At 39.1% G+C, this 12,100-nt stretch overlaps 1 protein-coding gene across 6 annotated transcripts in view; it reads left to right on the top strand.

Moving 5' to 3' along the window:
* Positions 1-1,325: 1,325 nt before the first annotated feature.
* LOC129824947 (collagen alpha-1(XII) chain-like) overlaps positions 1,326-12,100 on the top strand; it is a 91,698-nt gene continuing 80,923 nt past the window's right edge. For 2 of the 6 annotated variants that reach the window (XM_055884523.1, XM_055884524.1), the window contains exons 1-5: positions 1,326-1,584; positions 3,257-3,370; positions 9,073-9,189; positions 9,463-9,606; positions 10,969-11,028. In XM_055884523.1, coding sequence (XP_055740498.1) covers positions 3,301-3,370; positions 9,073-9,189; positions 9,463-9,606; positions 10,969-11,028 — 391 coding nt within the window. In that variant the 5' untranslated portion in view covers positions 1,326-1,584; positions 3,257-3,300. The remainder of the gene's footprint in view (positions 1,585-3,256; positions 3,371-9,072; positions 9,190-9,462; positions 9,607-10,968; positions 11,029-12,100) is intronic. The other 4 variants (XM_055884522.1, XM_055884521.1, XM_055884525.1 and 1 more) reach the window with 3 other exon arrangements.

Genomic DNA, 12,100 nt, shown 5'->3' with positions numbered 1-12,100 from the left:
GCCTATGAACAGTGGGTTAACTGCCTTGTTCAGGGACAGAACCACTGATTTTTACCTTGTAAGCTCGGGGATTCGATCCAGCCAATACTCTAACCACTAGGCTACCTGACTACGCTTTCCCCACTTTGCGCAGTTTGGCTGCTTTGAAGCCAGTCTAAGATTACTAGGCTACATTTGGCCAAGAGCAGTCTTAAATGTGTTCATCATGATACTTTGTAAAGAAATTAGTATATCTACGATCAGAAAATGGTGCTCCTATTTTGAAATGTGCCTTGAGCTCTAGCCTACAGAAATCAGGACTATATCATGGGAAAATGTCATGAGATGCAATTTGCTGTATATGGTTTATAAAACAAATGGTGATAGGCTATGCGTGCACGTTACGAAGTTGAGTAGCAGATAAAGTGTTTTTATCAGACATTTAACTCATGAAATGTAAGTAACGTTTTTTAATGAACTTATTTGCCCAAGGAACCAGCACTGCAGGATTTTTCTTTTCCATGAGCATTTTGCCTCTTGAGTCACTAGAGGGCTATGTCTTCAAGGGAATGGATTGGGTCTCACATTATGATAGGTCTATGGTCAGGTAACTGAATTCTGTCATGTAAAATAGGTTAAACGTGACGATCTCTTTTTATTCCATTTAACATGTCAATTATCAACAAAATGTTCATTTGGAAAAGTGAATCTTCCAAATGATCTGTAGGGCTATAATCTGTATTTCATAAATGAGGGTTTATTAGACTACTCCAATAGCCTATTTTTAATAGGCAGGACAAAGGGTTTGTTTTATCTTGGCCTAGGCCTTAATTCAGTTAGGCCTATCAATTCACTTTTTTTTCACATAGATGAAGGAACCAGGACAGAAAGCATCACCCTTTCCCTGTGCCTTGCCTGTATAATTCTGATTGGACTGTTAAGAATTTATTGACATTTTCTGAGTTGGATCCAAAGACCTATTAAATACTTCAATAACATAATACGTTTCTAAATATTTATCTACTGACATAAAGCACATTAAATTAAAAGGACATGGTTACTGACTCTTAAACTTGGTCACTTAATAAATGCTATTGGGCTGTTGAGGATTTTTCCATTGTTCCATTGTCAAAAAAAAAAAAAACGGCTTAACGGCTGCCAGTAAAACATCTCCTGGTTTCCAAACGCAGATGCTATCCCTTTAATTTGCAGTGGACTTGTGGATACAACACATAGAGGGGCATCATTGCAAAGGAATGCAGAAAACTATGCAAAGTTTCCAAAAGTAATCCCCACACTTTGAGAGGCTGCATATGTCAACCGATGGCAGGGTTCCATGCTTGCTGGCTGTCGTAAGAGCCTACGATGTAAAAGGGAGAGTTGGGAACAGCCCCCTATTAAGTAGCAGATTGTGTAGAGTCTTCCCACTTGGAAAAAGGCTTCTTATCTGGGACCTCCGCAAGAGGAGCACTGAGTTTTCGTCTGTGCTTAGGCTACTTGATTCCCCTCAAGTGAAACTTTTATACATCATTAGGCTGAAGAGGCATATCCAAAGAGGCTTTACTTTTTTATATTCTGAGACGAGAGAAAACATCATTTCCACAGGTCAGTATTGAATTAATTGAATATGGATTGGACTGTTGCTTAGGCTATCTGAGAGGAAGATGGGGAGAGTGAGGTGAGTTGTGGTCATCCGGAGACCAGGGAAGTAGGCTAGGGTGTCCCAAGATTGGCCTCTGGGCAAGTGTTTTAGCATTTGCCTATTGTTCATTTGCCTTATTATCATCAGTGTCATGTTGGTTTGAAATGAAGTATAGCCCATAATTATAGCCCAACGACCATGACGTAAATGCCGTGCGCGTTGGAATAGTTTACTGCTTCTTCGTGTAATAATGTATGTGATGTAAAGTAGAATTTAACTTGAGAAGAAACAACATATTGATAACTTGGTAGCGTATTCAGTTTTCGCTATAACACTTAGATGAACATGCAATGCAGGATAAAGACGGACACGTTTTTGGAATCGATTGCTCTATCAGCAGCAGAGTGATGGCCAGTAGCCTGCATCTGGCGCACCTGCATTCTGGCGCCTTTGAATCTTTTATTTGGATTTTGTGTTGAAAGACCACGGAATGCTATGCATTGTGTTTTCATAGGCTTTGTACAAGTTTGTGAAAGTTATGGTTTTTGTGTTTTGCTAGTGAGGCACAGCATTCCCATCTCCATCAATTCGAAAGCATTCCTCAAGGCACGTTTTGACTTAATGGGGACAGCCTTTTTGATCAGATACTACAGCAGGCTCCCTTGTCCCATAGAAAAGTGTAGACCTACAAAGGACTCTTTTCCATTTGTAGCTGTCATTTAAACCGCATTGAAAGTTGATTGTGAGTTTTTGAGGATATTTGAATGCTATTTAAGGTGGAACAATATGTTAATTTATAAAGCCAATGCAGTTGGACTATCAATGGTCTTGCCTTTTGTCTTTGAATTAACTATGACACTCTTTGAGAGTGGGTATCATAAGTATCCCCTCCCTTGGATTTTTTCACATTCTGTTGCTGTACAAAGTGGAATTGAAATGTATTTATTGAGATTTGTTTTCCATTGATCTACACAAAATACTCCATAATGGCAAAGTGAAAATAAAAATTCCATAATTTTAAAAAAAGGAATGGAAAAATTAAACACCTGGATAGTGCCCAGTGTTCTTTTCAAAATTCTTCAAGCTCTGTCAAAGTGTTTAGGGATCATCGATCTTCAAACAGATTGAAACAGTATTTCACCAGAGTGAGTCCATGTAATTTATGTGATTTGCTAAGCCAAATTTTACTCCTGAACTAATTTAGGCTCGCCTAAAAAAGGAGTGAATACTTTTGCAATATTTGAGCTATTAAATCTTTATTTTATTTGTTAACATTTGTCTAATTTTCCTTTCACTTTGACATTATGGAGTATTTTGTTTAGATCAATGACAAAAAAATCCCAACTAAATTGAAATCGAACCCACTTTGTCACACAACAAAAAATCCAAGGGGGATGAATACTTATGATATAATACCCACTGTATGTTTAAGAGTAGGCTATTGGATGATAGGACATCTGCGAAAAGGTACACAAATGTATGCACTCACTACCCGTAAGTCACTCTGGACAAGAACGTCTGCTAAATGACTAAAATGTCAAATGTAAATGTTGCTTGTGGTCATTAAAGGTGGACTGTGTGTTGAAGGATGGCGCATTGCTGAGATCCTTGTGTAATTGCCCGTGCCTTTTGTAGCCTCATTCATGTTCTGCTGAGCCAGAGAAAGAGAGCGAGTCGAAATGAAGATAAGGCTGTCTCTGGCAGCGGCTGCCTTCCTTGCAGTGCTACTATCCTCCGTCGAGGCCCAAGGTAAAGTTACCCCTCACCCGCTGTCCTGTTCTCCCTCCTCCCTTCCAATGTTCCTACTGTTAATTAAACACATCTGACCCGAATGAAAAATATGCAGCCCCCCCCCCCTCTCTCTGTAGCTAGTTGTGTCCGTTTTTAAGCTCCTCATGGTGAAATTACAATACTTTAACCAATGCAGTTTTATTTTATGAATAAATGTTTTGCTGAAATAAAATGTCTACAGTATTTGTATCTCATGTAGGCCTTTGCCTATAGGCCTATTTCATCGGTAGGCCTATGGATTCTTGTATTTTTGTTGTGTTTGAATAGGTTGGCTATTTCATTTGTCTTTTGATCCAATTTTCTCTGCCTATTAATTGTGACAGGTTGAATCAACTCAAACAAGTAGCCTAGGGTAGATAGGCTACTAACCTTTTACTTGGTCGTCACTAGTTACCACGGCCACAAAGTCTTACTTCTCACTAAAACCTGCCTATTTCTAAAATGTATATATTCTTAAAATCTAGTTTGAAACCTAACCTTAACCATAACCACACTGGTAACCTTATGCCTAACTCTAACCTTAAATCAAGACTAAAAAGCAATTTTTTTTGTCATGAATTTTTACAATAGCCAATTCTGACTTTGTGGCTGTGGTAACTAGTGACAACCCCTATACTTCCAAACATCACACTTTAAACTTTTGAGTAGCCTTGAAACACAATTATATAAGCACAATTATATTTTTTAATCTAAAACTGGTTCAAATAGATTTTTTTAAATCTAAAAGTTCAAAGTGGAACAGGCCCCATCATACACTCTTAGAAAAAAGGGTTCCTAAAGGGTTTTGCGACTGTCCCCATAGGATAACCCTTTTTTGGTTCCAGGTATAACTTTTTGAGTTTCCATGTAGAACCCTCTGTAGAAGGGTTCTACATTGAACCTAAAAGGGTTCTAGCTGGAACCAAAAGTGGTTCTTCAATGGGTTCTCCTATGGGGACAGCCGAATAACCCTTTTTGGTTCTAGATAGCACCTTTTCTTCTAATAGTGTTGTAGGCTAGTCTGGAAATTAGTGAAGGGGCTACTCCCTAAGCATGATCGTTGTAGTGAAGTCTTTCTTGCGCTAGGAGGGGCACTTGCTTGATTTTTTTTTTTATAGGACTTTGTCATCAGTACCTAGTTCCTCTAGCAGGCCCAACTCTCTGGTGAAGAGAAGAAATCTGTTAAAAAATAAGTTAAGTAATGATAAGGTAATGATAAAGGAGCCAGATAATGATAAAGGAGCCTGATAACGATAAAGGAGCCTGATAACGATAAAGGAGCCAGGTAATGATAAAGGAGCTAGGGAATGATGAAGGAACTAGGTAATGATGAAGGCACTAGGTAATGATAAAGGAACTAGGTAATGATGAAGGAACTAGGTAATGATAAAGGAACTAGGTAATGATGAAGGAACTAGGTAATGATAAAGGAGCTAGGTAATGATAAAGGAACTAGGTAATGATAAAGGAGCTATGTAATGATAAAGGAGCTAGGTAATGATAAAGGAGCTAGGTCATGATAAAGGAGCTAGTTAATGATGAAGGAACTAGGTAATGATAAAGGAACTAGGTCATGATAAAGGAGTTAGGGAATGATGAAGGAACTAGGTAATGAGAAAGGAACTAGGTAATGATAAAGGAACTAAGTAATGATAAAGGAACTAGGTAATGATGAAGCAACTAGATAATGATAAAGGAGCTAGGTAATGATAAAGGAACTAGTTAATGATAAAGGGGCTAGGTAATGATGAAGGAGCTAGGTAATGATAAAGGAGCTAGGTAATGATAAAGGAGCTAGGTAATGATAAAGGAGCTAGGTAATGACAAAGGAACTAGGTAATGATAAAGGAGCTAGGTAATGATAAAGGAACTAGGTAATGATAAAGGAACTAGGTAATGATAAATGAACTAGGTAATGATAAAGGAACTAGGTAATGATAAAGGAACTAGGTAATGGTAAAGGAACTAGGTAATGATAAAGAGGCTTGGTAATGATGAAGGAACTAGGTAATGATAGAGGAACTAGGTAATGATAAAGGAGCTAGGTAATGAAAAAGGAGCTAGGTAATGATAAATGAACTAGGTAATGATAAAGGAACTAGGTAATAATAAAGGAACTAGGTAACAATAAAGGAACTAGGTAACGATAAAGGAACTAGGTAATGATAAATGAACTAGGTAATGATAAAGGAACTAGGTAATGATAAAGGAACTAGGTAATGGTAAAGGAACTAGGTAATGATAAAGAGGCTTGGTAATGATGAAGGAACTAGGTAATGATAAAGGAACTAGGTAATGATAAAGGAGCTAGGTAATGATAAAGGAGCTAGGTAATGGTAAAGTAACTAGGTAATGGTAAAGGAGCTAGGTAATGATAAAGGAGCTAGGTAATGATAAAGGAGCTAGGTAATGGTAAAGTAACTAGGTAATGATAAAGGAGCTAGGTAATGATAAAGGAGCTAGGTAATGATAAAGGAGCTAGGTAATCAAATGCTCATCCTGTGGCGGCGCTCCTAGTGGCCGGGGATTTTAATGTAAGGAAACTTAAATCAGTTTGACCTACCGGTAATTTCTATCAGCATGTTAAATGTGCAACCAGAGGGAAAAAAATTCTAGACCACCTTTACTCCATACACAGAAACGCGTACCTCGCACTCCATTTGGCAAATCTGACCATAACTCTATCATGATAAAGGAACTAGGTAATGATAAAGGAGCTAGGTAATGATAACGTAGCTAGGTAATGATAACGGAGCTACAGTAGGTAATGATAAAGGAGCTAGGTAATGATAATGGAAGATACAGTAGATAATGATAAAGGAGCTAGGTCATGATAAAGGAGCTAGGTCATGATAAAGAAGCTACAGTAGATAAAGATAAAGGAGCTAGGTCATGATAATGGAAGATACAGTAGATAATGATAAAGGAGCTAGGTAATGATAAAGGAGCTAGGTAATGATAAAGGAGCTAGGTAATGATAAAGGAGCTTTGTAATGATAAAGGAGCTAGGTAATGATAAAGGAGCTGGGTAATCAAATCAAATTTTATTTGTAAGGAAAAAGCTCATCCTGAGGGGGCGCTCCTAGTGGCCGGGGACTTTAATGTGGGGAAACTTAAATCAGCAGTGCAACCAGAGGGGGGAAAATTCTTGACCACCTTTACTCCACACACAGAGACGCGTGCAAAGCTCTCCCTCTCGCTCCATTTGGCAAATCTGACCATAACTCTATCATGATAAAGGAACTAGGTAATGATAAAGGAACTAAGTAATAATACAGGTACTAGGGAATGATAAAGGAGCTAGGTAAAACAATTAAGTGAAGGAAGTAACACATGTTTTGCCCGTAAGGGATGTAATAGATTAGCTAGTACAGTACTATGAGAGATCAAGTAAAAATGAACCGAGAACTCAGTTGTCTCCTCTTTCATTTGGAGAAAAAGGGGGCTTGATTTTCCTTCTTGTGTTCTTTTTCTGTCTGATGGAACAGAAAGACAAAATATGAGTGTCCCTAAAATTATTTCCCAAAAACTGAGAAAAAACATTCTTCAGAAGCTTCCATGACCATTCATATAGATTACAGATTACAGCACTGCTTTCTTCTCATTAAATCAGGCTATAATAAGGCTATAATATTCTGTTAGCATATCATATAGACCCCGTATTTTTTAAAAGAAGGCCTCTCTTTTTAGGAGACTGTAGCCTACACTCGGACCTTGATGACCAGAACTAGAGATCACAAACAGAGGTCATAATAGCACCCCCCTGCACCCCCCACATATGTTCCTTGTTGAATGGCTTGACATGTTGAGACCAGGATGCTCACTGATCAAATCTTGAACTACTTGGAGAAACCAGAAACGAAGAGAAAGAGTCATAACACCAACAAAACTTTTTGGCTCATTATTGAGGTTTGTGTGTGTGTGTTTGCGTGTGTTTGTGTGTGCATGCCTTTGTGTGGACTGTGTGTACATGCGCGTATGCCTGTGCTTGTTTGTGGTGTGTGTGCTTTAACTAAGAGCTTCGTAACAAGGAAAATGTGGGTAGTACTGTATGGTTTTGATGGGTCCATTTGGAAACAGAGAAGGAGCAGACCATGGCCCTTGAGTTGATCTGCAAGGTTGGTGGTTCTCATTTTTGATATCCTGTACTGGACAAGCTTCGCTCAGGTCATTTGCTGTGCAAATTTGCATTCAACTTGTCCTGAGTCATGGCTTTTCAACAATATTTTAGAATGATATTCTTGATCCCCACCAGCTTCCCTTATTTAGAAAACCCTTATTTAGACCACAACTCAATACTTACCCTGCTATGCACCACTGCACTATCCACTGACACATTATCTTGTTATAGTTCATCAACAAGCAGATTCATCTTACACCACTACACATATTGTCTTATCATTTACTGTATTTGTCATTTTAGACATCTCTAGACATTCTGTTATTACTATATAGGCTACTTAAACGGATACTCATGGATAACGTTTTTATGTCTCTGCATCCAGTATGAAGGAAGTTAGAGGTAGTTTCTCAAGCCAATGCTAACTAGCGTTAGCGCAATGACTGGAAGTCTATGGTATCTACTAGCATGCTAGCAGTTACCATAGACTTCCAGTCATTGCGCTAATGCTAGTTAGCAATTACGCTCACGCTAGTTAGAAACTTCCTTCAAACTGCCCGTGGAGACATACAAATGGTATCCATGGGTTCATCTGACTCTGGGGAAGTAGATAACGGCCTTCACTGCCAAAGGCATCCCTTTAATACTCTACTCTTGTTAATGCTGTTTTCTCTTAATAGCCTGACTTACTTAAACCCATCCCCCAACAGACGAATATCATTTCAAAATATTTCTCAAATATGTTCTCTGGTCCGTCTTGTACATGGAAACTTTTGTCCGGTTCCATAAGTTGTTACAAACAACTTTTCATGTACATGTGCATGATCTTCAGACAGTCCATTCACTGTGACCAATCACATTTATGGTTTGTTTTGCTTTTCTATTTGATTTGTGTTTTTCTAATATATTTTTTTCATTGAGGATTCTCACTACTTAGCGCTAGAGGGGTTGGAAAAGATGTACCCAATGGTCTTAAATGGCATTGTGTATTCTTTTAAGAGGTTTGCAATGGATGGGAGTCATACACATGGGTCAATCAAAGGACACAATGTACTGAAGGCTATGTATGACTGCATGTCGGCCTTTACACAACCATGGTATATAAAGGTATGAGAAGACTCCATTGTAAAATCCATTTCCACAAGTTCTATGAAAGGTGTATGTTGTTGCCGGTTGACTCAGTTTAGGCATGACCTTATCAGCATGCAAAATGTTAGTTAGTCAATGTAAACAAAAGTAATTGTGCCCTTGGATATTTTTTTTTGCCACCCTTTGTTATTCTCCTCACTATATTGTATGTGCTTGAGTTGTTGACTGTTGTCGGACAGACATGGTCCGACAGCTCAAACGAATGTCATTTTTCTCCAAAATGGCTGCTCGCGTCTCAAACGTTATGTTGCCTTGTTGTCACCTCTTGCTGTTTGCCCCCAACAATGAATAGGATAACTTCAACCTTGAAGTGTTGATTGTTGGGATATGTGTTACCTACACCTTATGTTTCATCATGAATACACTTATTTTGCAAAAGCTGGAATAACATTTGCAACTTTTTTTTTCACAGTTGAACCACCTTCAGACTTGAGATTTAAGATTTTAAATGAGAACACAGTACAAATGACATGGAATGTTCCACTAACACGGATAGAGGGATTCAAGATACAAGTGGCCTCAGAAACAGGTTGGTGGACTGTTTTTGTGCAGGCCATCTCTCTCAACTTCACTACCTTTACTGCAACATTACCTGTGTAGTTTACAACAAGCAATCACTGCCATTGACATGACAAAACACCTACATTTCCTGTTTTCACCAAATCATTATGGGATCCACATATTAAGCATTTCATGCACTGAACTAAGATTGTTAAGGCATAAATTGCTTGATTTTGAGATTCAGAATTGCTAATTTCCTTAACCTTTCATTTTTAAACTTGGTACTGTATTATTTCCATAGACGAACCAACAAAACATGTATCCCTCCCTGCCACTGCCACTAAGACCTCCATCACAGATCTGACGCCAGACATGGACTATGTAGTAACAATCATTGCATACTCTGGATCTGAGGAAAGTTTGCCCATCTCAGGACAGCTCACAAGTGAGTCGTTTACTATCACATCTTATGTAGACTATACTGGTGAATGAAGTGAGTCACTTACGGTCACAGCCATTTGTTTAGTCTACTGGTGATTGATTCAGACTAGAGAGAGGAATGGCACTGAATTACGGCATGGCCTTTATCACAGAGACTCCCAAATGACACCCTATTCCCTATTCAGTGCACTATTTTTGACCAGAGCCCTATGGGCCCTGGTCAAAAGTAGTGCATTTTATATGGAATATGGTGCCTTTTAGGACACACCCCGCCCCCTGCCTCTAATTTCAAATCAAATTGTATTTGTCCCATACCGTGAAATGTTTACTTAAGAGCCCTTTCCCAACAATACAGTTTAAAAGTAAGAAAATTATCAAATAGATAAAAAGAAAATAGTAACACAAAAAAATAACAATAACGAGGATATATACAGGTTATATACTAGGAGTACCAGTACCATGTTAGTGTACTGGGATACAAGGTAGTTGGGGTGATAGTTGGGTAGTTGGGGTAAAAAGCAGAAAGTCCAGGTAGCTGTTTAATGAACTGTTCAGCAGTCTTATGGCTTTGAGGTAGAAGCTGTTCAGGAGCCTTTTGGTCCCAGACTTGGCACTCTGGTGCCACTTGCCGTGCGGTAGCTTAGAGAACTAACCATGACTGTGACTTGGTTGGCTGGAGTCTTTGACAATTTCTTGGGCCTTCTTCTGACATCGCCTGGTATAGAGGTCCTGGATGGCAGGGAGCTTGGCAACAGTGATGTACTGGGTCATACACGCTACCCTCTGTAGTGCCTTGTGGTCGGATGCTGAGCACTTGCCATATCAAGCGGTGATGCAGCCAGTCAAGATGCTCTCAATGGTGTAACTGTATAACTTTTTGAGGATTTAGTCTACTGGTGAATGATTCCAAATGTATAGAAAGAGGAATGACTATCCATGGCCCTAACACAGAGGCAACCCCCCTCCCAAGTCTAACAGTGATTAAAGTCTGCTGTAATGTAATATGAACTGCTTGGTGGGGAAGCCTCTTTGGCACCGGTCCTTAGTTCTGATACTAAAGTCCTAAGCAGCCCAGTCCGGGTCTTTAGAGATTACTGAGAAAACTGCCGTAACTAATTGCATCAGTCCATTATAATTTGGGAGCTGGCTTCGCCTTCCTGCTCGTTGTGACCCCTAGTGGATTTGATCTTATTAGAGACAACCTCATCAAATATATACACAAAGTATATCTTTATGTATAAATTCTATAATACATTTTTCCCCCATGCTACTAGTTGACTCTTTTACATTAAGGTGTTGTGGGTAAGGTTAAATATATTTATTTGTTTTTTTGACATTATTTTTTGTCTCATTGCTTGTGTTTCAGTCCAATCAAGTGGCACAGCACACGGAGGTCCCAGGAAACCACAGGTCATAGACTCAGTCAGTAAGTCCATTGCCTCATTGGCCTTTTCTTTTTCTGACACTTAACAGTTAACAACATTTTCCAGTTTGTTCATAGGCTACAGTCTCTTTTTATTTCTCTTATTGTGCCTGGTCTCTTTCCGTTGGTGTGTGGTCGACAGCACAGTAGAGGGAGTTTCCACATATTATTCTATTCAATGCCCCATTGTATAGCCAAATCAGTATTTTTTACTAAATAAATCTCGAAAATATTGATCATAACATTGCTGCCTGTCATAGTCAGGCTGTCAATCATGCTAAGTGAAGGAGTTTGCACATGCTCAGTGTGGGGGTCAGTGGTGTGGAGCTAACACCTGTGTCAGGGGGCAGGACCTCTGGTGCTGGAGCGGAAGAGTACACAGCCAGGTTGAGAAAAGTGGAAACCATTACGGATACAGCTCTTTACAAGAGCACTGTGGCCTCCCCCAGATGATGCATGCTTACTGCTACTTGGGAAAACCTCTCTCAGACTTTATTTCTATCCAGAAGGAATAACTGGAAAATACCCTCCAGGTAACCCCCTATTCACCCACTGTACCTTTCGTAGTGTTCCCAAAGACTGTACCCACTATGAGGGCTTACATCTCAAAGTATCCCCCTAATAGTTTGTATAACCATTTGAGCTGGATGTGACTGCTGGGCTTATATCAATCAGATTATTCTTGACTGAACTGTTGATGCCACTATCCCTAACCCGGTATCTGGTCTAGTGAGTATGGGGAATGACCTCCAGCCCATCAAATAAAAGTCTGATGAAGAGCCTGATGAATACAGTGCTGATTTTGGTAGTGACAGTGTTATTCTGTCAAAAGGGATGGCAATAACATCAATATTTTTTATTGCATTCTTTCTTTGTCACCTTAGGGTCCTATCTGAGCATTTGTATTTGCCAATAAGAAATATTAATTGATATTCCATAGTTCCTGTCTAGTATATGAGTGTTAAGAGGGTCGTTTTCCTTGTTTTCTTCATACAGTAATGTTAAAACGCTGGACCAAAGTTTGCACCTGGAGGCTACTTTCATTGTTCACTGTATATATTTGCACAACAGCACT

This window comes from Salvelinus fontinalis, chromosome 27 (assembly GCF_029448725.1).
Source record: "Salvelinus fontinalis isolate EN_2023a chromosome 27, ASM2944872v1, whole genome shotgun sequence".
NCBI lineage: Eukaryota > Metazoa > Chordata > Actinopteri > Salmoniformes > Salmonidae > Salvelinus > Salvelinus fontinalis.
This window is presented reverse-complemented; position numbering and strand designations above follow the sequence as displayed.